Here is an 18,852-nt window from a genome sequence, read left to right on the forward strand (position 1 = left end):
GTCAATGATGACTCCAGGATCCTTTTCTGCTTCTGTGCTGATGAGAAGGGAGTTCCCCAGCCTGTAGGTATGGTGCTGGTTCTTCCTCCCCAGGTGCAGCACCTTGCACTCGTCAGTGTTGAATCCCATCCTATTCTCATCCGTCCACCTCTGTAACCTGTCTAGGTCCGATTGCAGCCTATTCCTCCATTCTAGCATGCCCACATCCCCCCACATCTTAATGTCAACAGCAAGTTTGAACAGGGTGCTATTTACCCCCTTGTCCAAGTCACTGATAAAGATGTTGAACAGTGCGTGCCCGAGGACCGAGCCCTGCAGAACCCCACTGCCCACATCCCTCCAGGTTAAAAATGACCCATCCACTACCACTCTCTGGGTGCAGCCCTCCAGCCAGTTGTTGTTCCAGTCTTGATCAAGTAAAAAGGATCTTTAGGATAACAGTAGCTGGGCTCTTGGATGGGGATGGATAAGGACTTTTTTTTTTTTTTTTTGGGGAAGAGGAAGGGATCTGGAATAGCTTCCCAAGGCAAATGTGCAGCATTCAAACTCTGCAACCAAAAGCAGTTTAGCCAGAACTGGACGAGGCAGGTGCCCCTATTCTGGGCCCACACATACACTTGACTACTATTCTTATTTGCAGCATACCTGGTGGTAAGTTAGTTTTGCTGTCAGTTAGCCTCTACGCACTGTTCATGTCTGCCTCACTTCTCGAAACCCCTCTCCCAGCAGGTGATGTTTGAGACAGTTTTCATCCAGGGATATTCTAAAGTGATCTGGGCTAATTTGCCAACAGTTGCCTCTGTATCTTAAATAGACCTCAGCCCATCCTCTTCAGTCAGCAGGTAACAAAAGATTCCTTTTTACAGCTGGAGGTCAGATACTCCCAACAGCTTGGAAAAAGTTTCTCCTTCTTCCATCGTAGGTAATGTAAATCAATATTCAACTCAGGCTCTCAGCCCGATACAATATTTACATTAATTCTTTGCAGGCGGCAAATCAGACCAGGGGCCTTAAAAGTATAAACACTTTTATTATAGTTTGTTTGTTTACTCCATCTTAATGCACAGGAACTTCTAAGAGGCCAGTTGGCAATGCTGCCAGACCACACGCTGATAAAGAGCATCAAAACCGTGGCTTTGAAAAGGCACAAAATGCAATAAGGAACCCTGGTTTAACTTGAGACACCCCTCAGAACGTGCCAGTTCTTGGCTTTCACTCTTTTTGGCAAATGAATGGATTCAAGGGAGGTGGTAGAACTTAGGCAAACTTACAAACCAGTAAGATTATCTCAGCAGCTACACTTTGCACAGATCAAGGAATAGGAACAATTTATTTATTCTTACCTCACAAAAGGAAGCTTTCAAGCAAGAAAGCTAAAACAGATCCATGATTTGGACCTATGAAGCCTGAGAAGCAGAGCAAATCAGTAGTTGGAAAGGTATAGCTCCATTAAGAAAACTCAGGGCATTTGATACCTATATGACTATGTAAAATATTATATACTGTTATAAGATCACACAGAAAGAGTAACAGAACTGTTGTAATTAAGTCGGGCTTTAAACTAGGCTCGTCGGGGGAAAGGGAAGATGAGGGCGGAGGAAACATCAGACTGCCAGACCAAACAGCACCCACAACTACAGCCCAGCCCAGCCCAACGAGTGAAGCGAAGCGAATAAACAGGTAAGAGATAGGGGCCAGGGTAACGCTGGGACTAGGGGGTCAGTACACACATCCACAGGAGGCCTCAAATGCCTCTACACAAACGCTCGTTGTACGGGTAACAAGCAGGAGGAACTCACCCTCCTGCTGGCTGACACCAGCCCGGACATAGTGCGGATTACGGAAACGTGGTGGGACGCACTGCATGATTGGGCGGTGAATGTCAAGGGCTATAGGCTGTACAGGAGGGACAGGATAGGAAAGAGAGGTGGGGGCATGGCACTCTATATTAAGGAGGAATACACATCCTTGTCAATTAGCAAGGAGTCAGGGGAGGGGCACTCTGAAGTGCTTTGGGTTAGAGTACAAGGCAGTTGAGGGGAAAGAGACTTAACAGTGGGAGTCTACTACAGACCACCCAACCAGGGAGAAGAGCTTGACCAGGAATTCTTGGGTCAGCTCACAGAGGTAGGGAAGGCTAAGGATGTGGTAGTCATGGGGGACCTGAACTTCCCAGACATCTGCTGGGAAGAACAGTCAGCCAGGTCTGAATGCTCACGTACGTTCTTGGCCAGAGTGCAGGACCTCCATCTAACCCAGGAGGTGCACAGCCCCACCAGGGGAGACGCCTTGTTGGACCTAGTGCTGGCCACGGGTGATGACCTGGTGAGGGGGCTGCGGGTGCTCGACCACCTGGGTGACAGCGATCATCGCCTGCTGGAATTCACCATCCAGCGCAAGGTAGCAAAGGCATGCAGTAAGGCAGCGGCCCTAGATTTTAGAAGGGCAAACTTCAACGAGCTAAGGAGGATAGTTGGAGAAGCGCTGAGGTCCCAGAGGGGAGGGAAGCCAGGTGTCCAAGGAGAGTGGTCGCTCCTTAAGGAGATGATCCTCCAAGCCCAAAGGAAGGTAATCCCAACGAGGATCAAAGGGAGCAGGAGAGCACACAAGCCTCCGTGGCTCACCAAAAGCATCCGGGAATGTCTCCTTGCTAAAAAGGAGGCTTACACCCAATGGAAAGAAGGGGTCATCACCAGGGAGGACTATTCTGTAGTTGCTCGGGGATGTAGGGGGGGTAGTTAGGAAGGCCAAGGCAGAGATGGAACTGAGACTAGCTTCCCAGATTAAGGACAATAAGAAGTCCTTTTTTTAAATACACGGGGGGCAAAAAGAAGGTCCCGGGTAATCTGGGGCCCTTGCAGGACGTGTTGGGAAACTTGGTCGTCACACCAGACGGCAAAGCTAACATGTTTAACAATTTCTTTGCCTCCGTCTTCCTAAGTAGGGACCAGAACAGCCACCTCCCTGCTGGGCCCCCCTCGGGCCCCAGGGGAGGCACACCTAGGCCATGGGTTAGCGAGGATTTAGTTAGGGAGCTTCTGGAGGGGTTGGACGTATTCAAGTCAGCCGGTCCGGATGATCTCCACCCTAGAGTTCCAAAGGAACTGGCCGAGGTCATTGCAAGTCCCCTGGCGCGGCTTTACGAGCACTCGTGGTGCTCTGGTGAGGTACCGGAGGACTGGAAGAGGGCCAACGTGGTCCCCATCTTCAAAAAAGGCAGGAAGGAGGACCTGGGAAACTATAGGCCGGTTAGTCTTACCTTGATCCTAGGCAAGCTGTTCAAGAAAATTATGCTGGCACACATCCAGGAGGGGTCAGCAGGGGACTACATGCTTAGGGGCAACCAACAGGGGTTCATCAGTGGCAGGTCCTGTCAGACCAACCTGGTGGCCTTTTACGATCAGATCACCACATCATTAGATGCAGGGGTAGCAGTGGATATAGTCTTCCTGGACTTCCGGAAGGCTTTCGACACTGTCTCTCACCCTGTTCTCATTAAGAAACTGGAGGGCTGTGGTGTAGACACCCACACAGTCAAATGGGTCGCCAACTGGCTGGAGGGCCGCACCCAGAGGGTGGTAGTGGATGGGTCCTTCTCAACCTGGAAGGACGCGGACAGTGGGATTCTGCAGGGCTCGGTCCTCGGGCACGCACTGTTCAACATCTTCATCAGTGATTTGGACGAGGGGGTAAAAAGCACCCTGTTCAAATTTGCTGATGACACTAAGATGTCGGGGGGGACATGGGCACACTGGAAGGATGCAACAGGCTACAATCAGACCTAGACAGGTTACAAGGGCAGGCAGATGAGACTAGGATGGGTTTCAACACAGACAAGTGCAAGGTGATGCACCTCGGGAGGAACAACCGGCACCATACCTACAGGTTAGGGAACTCCCCTCTTGTCAGCACAGAGGCGGAAAAGGATCTGGGGGTCATTATTGACTCCAAGATGAACATGGGCTGGCAGTGTGGGGAGGCAGTTAGGAAGGCCAACCGCACCTTGGCACGCATCCACAGGTGCATCTTGAGCAGGTCCAAAGAGGTGATCCTCCCCCTCTATGCGGCACTGGTCAGGCTGCAGCTGGAGTACTGCGTCCAGTTCTGGGCGCCACACTTCAAGAGGGATGTCGACAGCATGGAGAGGGGCCAGAGGAGGGCCACTCGTATGATGAAGGGACAACAGGGCAGGCCCTATGAGGAGAGGCTATGGGACCTGAACCTGTACAGCCTCCAAACGAGAAGGCTGAAGGGGGATCTTGTGGCCTGTTATAAACTAGTCGGGGGGGGATCAGCAGGCACTGGGGGAGTCACTGTTACCCCGAGCACCGCCAGGAGTGACCAGGAATAACGGTCACAAGCTGGCAGTGGGTAGGTTTAGGTTAGATATCAGGAGGCGCTACTTCACTGTCAGGGCGGCTAGGGTCTGGAACCAGCTTCCAAGAGAAGTGGTGCAGGCTCCTACCCTGGGGGTGTTTAAGAGGAGGTTAGATGAACATCTTGCTGGGGTTGTTTGCCCCCAGTACTCTTTCCTGCCATGGCAGGGGGTTGGACTAGATGATTTGCTCAGGTCCCTTCTGACGCTAGAAACTATGAAGTCAGGCCCCTGAATATAAGCTCATAGGTTTCTTTATGAAAGCTAAAAAAAAAAAAAAAAAAAGTATGCATACTCCCTCTTTCCAAATAACCTCATAACAGTCTCCCATTATGCCACACAGCCCAACATGGGAGAAACTAGTTCCCCAATTCTGGACTTTATCAGGGTGCTACTTGGGCTTTCAAGACTCACGCAGCACAGGGGAACTTGTTCCCTGCTGCTGGAATCCATTGGTGCACCTTTCACCCTGGGTGCCTGTACTCTTACAGACAAGCCATACAGCCCAGCATGATACCACAACTTAGGCCAACACCCTGCGCAACTGCCATTCTGATCCCCTTCCCCTGCCCAATTTACTGCTCTGCTACTGTGCTACCGGCTCTCTCCCCCTTTTGCTGAACACCACACAGAGGCTGCCCATGCCACCTGTGACACTTGCGTTACAGGATGCCATCCCTGCTTTAGACTGGTGGTTCTCAGGCTCATTAGACTCAAGTCACCTCAGAAAATGCCAGCTTTTAGCTTTCACTCATGTTTCGCTTATGGACAAAATAATAAAGAGGTTCTTCCATTACAAAGAATTCAGAAAGACCTTATTGAATAAGAATGCTTTTGATACTACAGATTCCCATTTCAAAGCTCTGGATTAATCCTATGAATCATGTGAAAGTTTGGACACTTAACAGTGCTTATGTTGTGAGGCATCCTTAAAAGGACCTCATGGCACCCTAAGGTGCTGCAGCATTCTAGTTGAGCATCACTGTCTTAGACTGTCCTTGACCCAAGTAAGTGCTCCATCTCTCCACGCTAACTTGAATCTGCCAGCTCATCTGCCAAAAGTAACCTGAGAATCCTCCTTTCCCTAAGGGACAACTAAGGGGAAGCTCTCTCTATAGCAGCCTAAAAGCATAACTTTGCTAAAAATACCCACAGAGACCACTAAACAGAGATTAGAGGAGCATGTGATGAGTTCTTCCCTTGAAAGACTGACTGTTTTGAGACATTCTCTCAGCTTCCCTCATTTTTCCTTCCTAAGAGTTTCTACCCAAAGCTTGACTTTCACAAAAGAAGGGCTATAGACAGTCTCCTATCCCACCCCACCCCCCAAGGTCAGGGAAGGCATTTATGACCCACTCTGGATAAGGCTCAGACAAGTAGGGTGTCCAGTAATGAGTAAACGTGGATTCTTTTCTGTCCAGGCTGCATTTTTCATAAAGGTAATATTGTTAAACCTAGACTTATGGGCCTGGAGACCAACAGCAACATGGAAATTACTATCTAATAAGACAGCAGTTCTCAACCTTTTGCACCTTACGTTCCACCTACATAAGGTCATAAAAATCCTGGTCCTACCAGTTATTGGGGGAGGGGGGGCACACAGGGGGAGTGCTCCCCAGAGGCCAGTCAAAGACTGGGAGGGAGGTCCCCCAGCAGCCAATTAAAATGCACAAAATGTGAAGCTGGGAGTCCCGCCATGGCACTTCTGGTTTTGCTGCTACAACCTGAGTCCTACCAGTTGAGAAACTCTGTAATAGGACACAATCCACATCGGCAGCTGGGGACAACATCTCTTCCAGTTCTAGGTGTGGCAAGAAGTCTATGCCATTATTATACCTTCCCAAGTTGGATATAAAGCTATAGCTTTTCCAGTGCTGCTGCCAGTCTCAATCACAATTTACAGTCCTCGGAACACTGTATAAACTACTGTCTGTGCTGACACTGCTGGCAGGAAAGAGCCCCACGCCCCTAAAAAAACAGAATAGAGTTAGGGTTGGGTGCAAACGCCCTCCAGTGTGCTCTCCTTCCTCTAGTCTTCTAGACTGATGTTGTTGGCAGGGAGTAGCCCTGAGCCCTTTGAGTGCACTGGGGACAGGGGCATCACATATACAAGTCCCAAGGGATTTTGCAGCTGGAATGCAGCTTAAGTTCTTCCCAAGAACGACTGATGCATAAAAACCATCCAAGCCTGAGCACTTGAGGGAGGGCCTGGTCCCATATACTACAATAAAGTGCTATTTGTTTACTCTAAAATTGCATATTTAGCTCACAGATCATATTCAGCAAGGTGTTTAGACAAAACACTTGGTGAATAAGGGAGGTATAGGGGAATATCTGGCTTTCCCTCTGTTATTCCACATGGATAAGCAGGTAGACATGGAGAATCTCAGTGACCAAGACAAAGGGAATCCTTTGCTTGAAGAGTAGAGACTAGCAACCTGAAAACTCCTTCCTCTCCCATCACCCCCCACCCCTTCTTTAAACATGCTCTAATGCAAACAGCCAGGAGTCTTGGATGCAGCAGTTCTCTGGCATTTGTCAGTTTGCGTCAAAGTCACCATGTGACAATTAAACATGAACTTCAACTTTCACATCAGACTACATTATAACTAAACCAACAGGACAAGAATCTTTGTTTATGAAGTCAACCTAACCAAACAGGCATGCCAAATTTTGTGATGATCAAATCCTTCGGGGGGGGGGGGGGGAAGGAGAGACAGGAGCAATATCCTGAGATAACCCTAAGGTAGCTTCATCAGTTTCACAACTCGGTTCTCACATTTACATTATTAAATGATTCCTAAAGTGGTTCTCCAACTGAAGCAAGCTGCTTTTGATATAAAGTGACCACCAGAGGGTCTGCTGTAGAGTAGCAAAAATAGCATTTCATTCACCAAGTAGAAATTTAATGAAAGCACACTCAGCTCAGGTACATCAGGCATGGTGCTCAGCCAGGAAACATGTCAATCTTATGATTCTGTACTGGATGCCTCCTTTGAATTGTGGATAGAAGGCACAAGGACAACTGCTAGGGTTCTAAACATACCTGGACCATATTCAGAGGAAGGAATAAATAAATACAGAAATCCATCAAGTTCTCACAGGCCAGGAGGGGGAACGTGGCATCAGGGACACACAAGCAATGGTAGAATAAATAAGGCTTTTCAGTTAAAACTCTGGAAGTTTGAGTCTCAGTGGGAAGATTTAGTTTGATGCAAATTCAGCCGTTGCAGTGAAGCAGGAAGTTCTAAACCATCTGCCTCATCTACCCGCCATTACAGTATACATCTGGCTTCATGTTATCCTCTTAGTCTAGATCCCAGGGGTCATTTTCATTCATAGGCTTTGCATTCCAATTTGTTACATTTAGGACTCAAGCTACACTTCCAGAAAAAGCAAAAGTCCATCTGCTTAGCAATACAGATCACTGAACAAAATACTCCGAGTGTTCTACTCTGTGCACGAGACTCCCTCTACTACCATACAGGACTGCTAAAAAGTTACTATCCTGCTTTTGAAATACTTTTACAAGACTGGACCTAGATATCCAAGACAACAGCCTTCCTTCAGCAACCTGAGCTTCCTGAGACATCTATGTTTAACCAAAGCAACCGAACTGTCAGTTCGCTGGAAAAAGGCTTGAGCTAGAGATAGAAATCACTGCAGCTTAACTCTGACTACAGAACTTACTCCAAGAGGAAGACATAAAACAACCAGAAATCTAACTACTTTTCAGAACCAAAACGCAAGACTCCTTTTGGTCCATGTTAACACACAAAATATTGGAGATGTACTCATATCCCCTGGGTGATACAGTTGTTCATACAGGAGCTCCACATGGACTACAGTCACATAGCCAGAAGTAACTGGCAGATTTTTCCGGTATGAAAAATGTAGTATTTGTTGTAGGCTTACATACTTACATTTTTTGCCGTCATGTCAGACAATATTGCTTTCTCTTCAGTAAAACCATCAAATATCCTTTTTCATCTTCAAGAAATCTTCAGAAAGACCATCCTATTAAGAAGTCAAATTGTAGCACCTCAGTTAGAATGCATTCCTCAATAACATATCACTAATTTAGTGCATTACTTTACAGACTGTATACACACATCTTTAAGTGGTGAGAAGTTTCAATAAATTAAACAAAAATATCACCTTCAGTCACATTTTACTAAAGTACTAGGCATTCAGAATACACAAAAGACTTGAGATTCCAGGTGTCTGACATTACAAAAATGCAAAACACATTTAATATTTTCAGGCCATCTTTTTAAGATTGAAGTCTTCAAGAATAGGTTCCAACCAACCCAGTTATGACATTGACTCCTTACTAAAAGCCTAAGCTGGAATGAACTCGTATGTTCATGAGAGGAACCATATATATGAGATAATGAAGACAACCTAAAAAGTTTTGAACTCTTTAGGAAGTCTTCATTATCTCATACATGGTTTCTCTCATGAAGATAACAGATACCATTGTTTCTGGAAATACCTGTCAAAGCTTCCAGCAGTTCAAGAAAGTTAAATCACAAAAAACCTCAGCTGATTAAAATATCCTGCTTTGTGAGCACTAATTTATAGAGAAGGTGAAATTTACACTGCCAATTTTCTGAAGTGATATTGGTAATGGGAAACTATTCCTACATAAGACAGTAAAGACTTCCAGTAAACATGCAAATATGTTGTTCTACCTTTAACACATTCACAGAAAAATCCATTGGACTTCTTTTTTAAAGACAACAGTTTTTGGTTGTAGGCTACAGACAATGCTCTGTTGCATGTGATCATTGCATTGTTCGCGTAGGTTCCTAACCAAGTTACAGGACCGCCACCTAACTCAGGAGGTGCACAGTCCCACCAGAGGAAATGGCTTGCTGGACCTGGTCCTGGCCACAGGCAACAACCTGGTGAAGGGACTGCAGGTGCTCGACGACCTGGGTGATAGCATCCATTGCCTACTGGAATTTACCATGCAGCACAGGGTGTCAAAGGCCTGCAGCAAGACAGCAGCGGGCTTTAGGAGAGCGGATTTCAACAAGGTAAGGAGACTAGTTGGGGAAGTACTGAGGTCCCAGAGGGGAGGGGAGTTGAGAGTCCAAGAAGAGTGGTTGTTCCTTAAGAAGACAATCCTCCAAGCCCAAAGCGTGACAATCCCCATGCAGATCAAAGTGGGCAAGAGTACTCTAAAGCCCCCATGGCTCACCAAATGCATCCACAAATGCCTTGATGAGGAATGGAAAAAGTAAAGAAGTATATATGTGTCAAGGCAGGATGGAGGATGTGGGTGAAGGCCGAGCAGGAACACCACAGCAGCCTTCAGAATAAGCTTATCAGGAAACATCTTGAGAAAACTCACCTGGTTCAGCAAGACACCAGGATGAGTCACTGTCAGACTACCAAGAGTATGTTACAGGGCGGGCAGATCTGTATGTGACTTATCAGTATATAAAGAAGTCTGTGCTTTGCTCTCGTTGAGAATTAGCTGCCCCTTGCTTTTTCTCCCATGGCCATGCAAAATAAAGCGCTTGATAGCCAAACAGTAATCCTATCTGAATTTCCACTTCATCTTGGGGGCTCGTCCAGGATGTGCCCTCACACAGGCCGCCCTGAGTAGGACCCTTGTCTCAGATCTTCAACTCCATTGCTCCAAGAAGGTTATCCTCAACTCGGTTCTTCAGCTCTGTGGCCTCAACACCCCGGACCCTGATCTACCATCCATCTGTTTGGCTCTGGAAAAATCCCTGGCCAGGGTGAGTACCTGCCTGTTTCGGTGTCAATAAGTCCTAGGCGTGACAATGGGTAGTGGGACCTCTGAGGTCCCGCCACGGGATCCCGCCTGGTTTATGTATCTGAAATATGGGCCCCAGTCAACGCAGTACTTAATTAAATGGAACCGGTATACCAATGTGGCCCCATTGTGACAGGTGACCCCAAATGTGCTGGTCCCTAGATGAGTCATGGGATCATCATATCCTCAAGCATCTCTGAGAATTTGGAAAGCAAGCACCCTGTTCAAATGGAAGCCTGGTACCTATGGGAAGACGAGTCCGAAAAATGCCACAAGCGCTCCCTTGTGGCTTCCTATAAGGATAATGAAGAAAAATTTAAGCAGCAAAAGCCAGAAGAACATCCTGCCAACTACTATTCTCGCCTGGTCCAAGCCTTTAAGGCACATTCTGGCAATCAGGACCCAGAAACTAGCCTCCCTGCCATGATTATTCAGACCTTTGTTTTAGGGCTGTTACCTAGGATCTCTGAGGCCCTGCAAAACACTGTGATTGGGTGGGAAACTAAACCCCTCACTGAAGTTTTGGCTGCTGCCACTCGTTTCTATACTAGAGCGCAGCAGCAAAAATCAAAGCCTCAGGACAAACTGATGGCTTTGCAAATCAGAGATCTCCAGGGTGGTGCCAGACCCCGGTGCCCTCCAGGACCATTTTGCTCGGCCCGACCACCCGGTCCCTCTGCCTTTCCCACTGATGTCTGCAGCTACTGTAAGCAAAAAAGCCATTAGAAGAATGAGTGCCCAAATAAACCTTGGGGGCCCCCACTCAGCTAGTACCCGTCCATTTCAGCCATGTGCCCACCGAGCTCCACCGCCCGGACCAGCTCCTCTCCAGTCCCTCAAAGTTGAAAATCAGTATTAGGACAGCCAAGAAGACCCAGAGACTCTAGCCCCTTTACATTCTACCTTTTCCGATGCTACGATACCTGTTACTGTGGGAGGACAAACTGTTCCCTTTCTTGTCGACACCGGTGCTTCTTTGTCTATGCTTAGATCCAGTTTTGTTTCTAAGGTTCCCATTTCTGGTAAAGTAATCGCTGCTGTAGGTATTGGGGATCAGCCCATTGACCACCCCATTACACAGCCACTTTCATTTACCTTGGGTCCCCTTACTGAGCAACATGTCTTTTTGCTGAGTCCTTGCACCTCCAAGTCTGTTGGGGCGAGACCTCCTCTGCAAATTGTGGGCAACAGTTCACTGTTCTCCAGATGGGGTCTTCCTCATGTTACCCCAGACCCAAATTCCTGCCTTCATGATGACACTAAAAGGAACAGGAACCTGAGCCCAATTTTTCGTCGTTGCAACAGGAACTATTGGCTCACCTTCCTGAGTCCTTTTGGTCCCACTCCACAACCTATGTGGGACTTCAAGGGTGCCATCCCAGTTTCTATCAAAGTTAAATCAGGAGCATCTCCCCCATCGATCCTGCAATACCCGCTATCAGTTGCTGCCTCCAGAGGCATTGCTCCTGTAATACAAGGTCTCCTAGAACAGGGTGTCCTTGTACCTACCTGTTTTTGTTGTAATACCCCAATCCTTCCAGTTCAAAAGAAGAAATGTACACCTGAGGGGTTGCCTGTTTATCGTTTTGTCCAAGATTTGCATGCAATTAACTATTTTGTGATTCCCTTGACAGCTGTGGTACCCAACCCCACCAATGTACTTTCTCAAATACCTGCTTCCACTCTATTTTTCCATGGTGGATCCCTGTATTGCCTTTTTTTCCCTATACCAGTTCACCCTGACTCTCAGTATTTATTTGCTTTTACTTACCAGGGCCGGCAATACACCTTTACCCATCTGCCCCAAGGTTTCCGTGACTCGCCCACATTATATAGCCAACTTCTCAAGTCTGATCTCGATACAGTCCAATTGCCTCATGATTCTGTGCTAGTCCAACACACAGATGATTTGCTCCTCTGTTCTGATACCCTCCCTCATTGCCAAGTTGACTCCGTCGCTCTTTTAGAACAACTTACAGCACAGGGCCACAAAGCCTCCCACACTAAGCTCCAATTCTGTCAGACTTCTGTTACCTACCTGGGTTACATCATTTCTCACGGTACCCGTCACCTGTCTCCTGATCATCTTTCTACTGTTCTTTCCCTCCCACGCCCGCAGACTAAACACCAACTCTGCGGTTTTCTAGGTGCTGCCAACTACTGCTGACAGTGGATTCCTAATTACTCTAGACTTTCTAGACCTCTCACCCTTCTCACCTGTGATTCTTCCCTTGACCCACTACCCTGGGAAGACGTCCATGAATCTGCCTTCTGTCAGCTCAAGCAAGCCGTTTCTTCTTCCCCCGCTTTAGGTCTGCCCGATTATTCTAAGCCTTTCACTCTCTTTTGCCACGAGCACCAAGACACTGCCTCTGGTGTCTTGACTTAGCCTTTCGGACCCTCCCCACACTGTCCTATTGCTTACTATAGTGCCTCCCTTGACCCAGGTCACTTCCCAGTTCCCTCTGTGCCATTGCTGCTGCCGCTCTGCTGGTTTCTAAAACTGACAACCTTGTCCTTGGGCACCCCCTTACTGTTGCTGTCCTGCACGCTGTCCTCACCCTCCAATGTGGCAGGACTCAGCACTTGTACCCTGGCTGTCTAACCCGCTATGAGGTGGTTCTCCTGGCTGTGGACCATGTGACCTTTGTCCACTGCGATCCTCTCAATCCTGCCTCTCTTCCTTCGCCCTCAGACAGCCAACCCCATGACTGCATTCAGCTTGTGCACTTTGTTTCTCTTCCCCGTCCTGATCTTTCTGATACCCCTCTGACTAACCCTGACCTCATTTTCTACGTTGATGGCTCCTGTTTGAGATAATTACGGTATTCTCCAAGCTAGCTATGCTGTCTGTTCCAATCACACTGTTACTGAATCCGCTCCTCTTTCTGTTACTAGTGCTCTAGCTGCTGAACTCATTGCTCTCACTCGTGCCTGTCACCTTGCCGTTGAACAATCTGCTAAAATCTATACAGCCTCTCACTATGCCTTTGGTGTCTGCCATTCTTTTGGACAGATCTAGAAACAGCAGGGTTTTCTTACTTCTGCTGGGACTCTCATCTCTCACCATCACCTTATTACTGCTCTTCTGGATGCTGTTCTCCTTCCCTCTACCCTTGCTGTTCTGTGGCGCAAAGCACACACTGCTACTGATGATCCTGTGACTCTGGGAAACACTAGGGCAGACATGGCGGCCAAGACCACCACCCTGTCAGAACTCTCTGGTCTTTCAGGCTGCTCTCTACCTCTCTTCCCCCATCTCCCCTGACCTTCCCTTTCTCCAGGATGTCACCCCAGACGCCAAAAAGGACGCCCGGATCTCTAGGGGCTGCTCTCTCCACTCTGACTCCTTGTGGTGGCATCCATCTGGTCACCTTGTATCCCCCAGGCCCTGCTATCCCTCTTGGCTCAAATGGCCCACTCAGTGGCCCATTCAGCCGAAGGGGCAATGGTAGCTGAAGCTGACCGCCATTGGTATGCCCCCCGTTTTTCAGTGGTATGCCCCCAATTTTTCCATCGTGGCCGCCCATTTTTGGTCGCCAATGCCCACAGTGTCAGCGACACAATCCTGGCTGACCACCCCGCCAGCCACACGCATTCCACAGACATTAGGTCTTTACCCTTTTTCCCCCCCATCTCCAGATAGACTTCATCCAGTTGCCCAGGTTGGGACCCTGGAAGTATGTGTTGGTCAGTCTGCCTTTTTAGCGGTTGGCCTGAGGCATACCCTTGCCAATGGGCTGATGCCCCCACTGTGACCAAAAAGCTTCTTTTTGACCTGCTGCCCTGCTTCAGTCTACCCCTTTCCCTGGACTTGGACTGTGGCTCCCATTTTGTTGGCCAGGTGGTCCAACACGTTTGCAAGGTCCTTTCCATCTGATACCAGCTCCACACCCCAAATCAGGTTACAAGGGTGGGCAGATGAGACTAGGATGGGATTCAACACTGACAAGTGCTAAGTGATGCACCTGGGGAGGAACAACTGGCACCACACCTACAGGTTGGGGAACTCCCTTCTTGTCAGTACAGAGGCAGAAAAGGATCTTGGAGTCATCATTGACTCCAAGATGAACATGGGATGGCAGTGTGAGGATGCAGTCAGAAAGGCCAACCGTACCTTGTCATGAATCCACAGATGCATCTCAAGCAGATCCAAGGAGGTGATCCTCCCCCTCTATGTGGCACTGGTCAGGCCGCAGCTGGAGTACTGTGTCCAGTTCTGGGCGCTGCATTTCAGGAGGGATGTAAACAACATGGAGAGGGTCCAGAGGAGGGCCACTTGCATGGACAGGGGACAGCAGGGCAGGCCCTACAAGGAGAGGCTATGGGACCTGAACCTATTCAGCCTCCACAAGAGAAGGCTGAGGGGGTGATCTAGTGGCCTGTTACGAACTAGTCAAAGGGGACCAGCAGGCACTGGGGAAGTCCCTGTTCCCCCAAGCACTACCTGGAGTGATCAGAAATAACGGTCATAAACTGGCAGAGGGTAGATGCAGGCTAGATATCAGGAGGTGCTACTTCATGGTCAGGGCGGCTAGGATCTGGAACCAACTTCCAAGAGAGGTGGTGTTGGCTCCTACCCTGGGGGTCTTTAAGAGGAGGCTAGATGTACACCTTGCTGGGGTTGTTTGACCCCGTTACTCTTTCCTGCCATGATTATCTACTCAGGTCCCCTCTGACCCCAAGAACTATGAAACTAGGGAAGTGGAACAGAAAAAACTTTGATATTAAGCTTCGTTTGGTGAAGACTTGTGAACAAATTGGCCTAAAGTAGCCCAAGGCCCTCCCTTTGGTACTTTTCCAAACCCAAACTTCTGTTCAGAGGTCCTCAGGTCTGACCCCTTTTGAGATTGTTATGGGTTGACCCATGAGGGGACTTGCTGCACCTCCCCACCAAACACCTGACTCATCCCCATGATTCCTTATTAACCTACTGCCAAGAGCTCACCAAGGCCCTCAAGGTTAAGGCCACAGCGCAACATCAGTCTCTAGATGGTGGCTCGGTTGTCAATCCGGTCCAACCAGGAGATTGGGTTCTGATTAAGGTCCACAAGAGGAAGGATTGCCTGCAGCCTCGGTGGAAGGAGCCTTTCCAGGTTCCACTAACCACCTCAACTGCTGTGAAAGTTGCCAAGGTTTCTGCTTGGGTCCATACCTCCCACTGCAAGAAGGTAACTGCTCTGATAGAGTGGAAGGCTTCTCTCACCAGCGATATACCTCCAAGATCCAGAGGGTTCCCTGCGAGTGAAGATCAGACAATGAAATCTCGAAAAAACAGCCTGCACAGCTAGCCAAGTTTTACTTGAGGCTATGAACTTTTGTTCTACGAGCTGAATTGCCTTTAGTAATTTAGTATGAAATCACACTAACCCTTGGGAAGACGCAGATAATTACATAGATTTAGAAACTCCCTAGGGGGTAACACTGTTCTGTATTCTTATGGTCAGTATTTTATTGGTAGTAGTGTGCTGGAGGCCAAAATTTTAGTTAAGGGTAGCCCCTCAAAGTTCCAAGGGATAGCAGCGTTTGGGATACTACTCAAGTAGGCTCTGAGATGTTATCTTTTCTTTTACTCTGCTTCATGCCAGGAGTTTTAGCCAGGGCATGGGAAGAGAACAATATTATGTTCCTGGGGCAGAGCATTGCTAGTGCAGAAAACCTTACAAACTGCTGGGTGTGCATACATGGGCTTACACACCCAGCCAGAGGAATCCCAATGCTTAGGGTACTGATTCCCTTTGAGGACTGGGGAAACAGTACCAATACTAACTTTGCCAGATTTTCCTCCCACTCTAATAGAACGCAGTAGTTGATCCCTAAATGGTGGAAAAAGACTCAAGACAGCTGGAGACCGTCCTCTAGACTTGAGGCAGCCCTCTATTATAGATCCAATGGAAGCAGTAGGATGGGCAAAGCTGGTTACTCAGTGGGGCACTACCCCAAATGCCGGGTAACCTTTGATTATCATTCCCATAATACATCTGGGATCCTGCTGGGAAACATGCGCTTTCAATGTACCAACACGTCTCTCGCTATCCATAGAACCCTGGAAAATACCCATAGTCTGGTAATGAACAGGTCCGCATTTTACTTGCTGTTAGGTTCTATTTCTTGTAATCAATCAGTATGTCAGAGCAGGTTGGTAGGGAGCCAACGTGCCCCTTCCTATGCCTTACAGGTCAATCGGAAGTGTCGAATTGGAAGCATGACCTGTAGGGACCCAAGCACTATAGCCACTCCAGGCTTGTTCTGGCTATACAGGAATGATGCCCACAAGATTTTGCCATGGCATTGGGTCGGCACCTGTACCGTGGGGAGACTCGTCCTGGAGCTCGATTTACATCCAAGCCTCTCTCAGCATGAGGTGTCCAATCTCCCACCTGGTTTGCCCAGACATACGCGAGCTGTTGAAAGCCCACTGGTTCACCAACCCACTGGATTCCATCAATTTACCAGGACATTTCTCCCTTGGTTGGGGGTAGTTGAATTAGAAAGGACCATTGTAAACATTTCGGGAGTTATGGAGAAATTTTTTAATGCCAGCATCAATCCTTTAAGAGCTCTTAATGATAATAATCACCCAGATAGGACAGGTGGCTACCAAAAACTGTATGGCTTTGGATTATCTTCTAGCTGCCCAAGGAAGGGTATGTGTGGTCGTGAACCATGCTTGCTGCACCTGGATCAATCAGCACCAAAGAGTGGAAAAAGACTTCCACACAATTAGGAGACAGTTGCAGAGTGTTTCTAGACTCTCTAGGACCAAGTTACATATGATGGTGCTCAAGGAGGTGGCCTATGAGTGCAAATGACAAGAAAGTGTCAAAGGCCTTATGAATATAGAGGTGTAAGCACAAGCGCTTACAAGGGGGGAAATGATGAGGAATGGAAAAGTACTGAAAGAAGTGTATACTTGTCAAGGCAGCATGGGGGATGTGGGTGAAGGCCAAGCAGGAACAATACGGTGGCCTTCAAGATAAGCTTATCAGGAAACAGGTTGAGAAAAACGCACCTGGTTCAGCAAGACACCACGATGAGTTGCTGTCAGACTGCCAAGAGTATGTTACGGGGCGGGCAGATCTGTATGCGACTTATCAGTATATAAAGAAGTCTTGCTTTACTCTCGTTGAGAATTAGCTGCCCTTTGCTTTTTCTCCCGTGGCCATACAAAACAAAGCACCTCTGATAACCAAACAGTAATCCTATCTGAATTTCCAGCTAAAAAGGAGACGTACACCTAATGGAAGGGAGAGATCGTCACCAAGAAGGATTATACCTCCTTGGCTCGAGATTGTAAGGGGGTTGTTAGGAAAGCTAAGGCAGAGATGGAACTGGGACTAGCAATCCGGATCAAAGAAAGTCCTTTTTTAAATACATAGAGGGGTAAGAAGAAAGTGCCAAATAATGTGGGGCCTCTGCAGGACATGCTTGGTAATCTAGTGGTGGCACCAGATGACAAAGCTAACCTCTTTAACAAATTCTTTGCTTCCGTTTTTCTGAGCAGGGACAGGGACATCCGGCCCACTGGGATTCCGGACAAACCTAGGGGAGGCGCAGCCAGGCCCAGGGTCCATGAGGACCTAGTCAGGGAACTTCTGGAGGGACTAGAGGCGTTCAAATCAGCAGTACTGATGACTTCCACCCCAGAGTGCTTAGGGAACTGGCAGAAGTCATTGCAGGACCTCTGGCACAGCTTTATGAGCACTTGTGGTGCTCTGGTGAGGTGTCAGAGGACTGGAAAAAGGACCAATGTGGTCCCCATTTTCAAAACAGAAAGGAAAGAGGACCCAGGAAAATGTAGGCCTGTTAGTCTTGCCTCGGTCCTGGGGAAGCTCTTTGAGAAAATTATCCAGGAGCACATCTGCAAGGGACCAGCAGGGAAGTTTATGCTTAGGTTTATGCAACCAACATGGGTTCATCAGAGACAGGTCCTGTCAGACTAACCTGGTGGCTTTCTATGACCAGGTCACAAAAGCCTTGGACGCAGGTGTAGTGGTGGACAGAGTCTTTCAGGACTTTAGGAAGGCCTTCACCACTCTCACCCCATCCTCATTAAAAAAATAAAGTTAGGTGTCTGTGGTGTCAACGCCTACACAGTCAGATGGGTCACAAATTGGCCAGAGGGCCAAACCCAGAGAGTGGTGGTGGACGGGTTGTTTTCGACCTGGAGGGATGTGCGCGGTGGAGTTCCCCAGGGCTCGGTCCTCGGGCCCCCACTGTTCAATATCTTCATTGGTGACTTGGACAAGGGGGTGAAAAGAACTTTGTTCAAGTTTGCAGATGACACTAAGATTTGGAGAGAAATGAGCATGCTAGAAAAGAGGGACAGGCTACAACTAGATCGACAGGTTATAGAGGTGGGCGGATGAGAATAGGATGGGTTTCAATACAGACAAGTGCAAGGTGTTGCACCTGGGGCAGAAGAACCAGTAGTATACCTACAGGCTGGGGAACTCCCTTCTTGTCAGCACAGAGGCAGAAAAGGATCTTGGAGGCATTACTGGATTCGAAGATGAACATGGGCCACCAATGTGGGGACATGGTCAGGAAGGCTAAGCACAGTTCATCATGCATCCATAGATGCATCATGAGCAGGTCCAAGGTGATCCTCCCCCTCTATGAGACACTGGTCAGGCCACAGTTGGAGTACCATGTCCAGTTCTGGGCACTGCACTTCAGGAGGGAT

General features: G+C 48.2%; 1 protein-coding gene across 3 annotated transcripts in view; it reads right to left on the reverse strand.

The window, feature by feature from the left end:
* Positions 1-18,852, reverse strand: part of TFDP2 (transcription factor Dp-2) — a 151,327-nt gene that overhangs the window by 108,859 nt on the left and 23,616 nt on the right. For all 3 annotated transcript variants that reach the window (XM_090051161.1, XM_090051160.1, XM_090051163.1), the window contains exon 2: positions 8,299-8,392. In XM_090051161.1, coding sequence (XP_089907287.1) covers positions 8,299-8,313 — 15 coding nt within the window. In that variant the 5' untranslated portion in view covers positions 8,314-8,392. The remainder of the gene's footprint in view (positions 1-8,298; positions 8,393-18,852) is intronic.

Source organism: Crocodylus siamensis, chromosome 6 (assembly GCF_052110815.1).
Source record: "Crocodylus siamensis isolate JL-2025a chromosome 6, ASM5211081v1, whole genome shotgun sequence".
NCBI classification, from domain to species: Eukaryota; Metazoa; Chordata; order Crocodylia; family Crocodylidae; genus Crocodylus; species Crocodylus siamensis.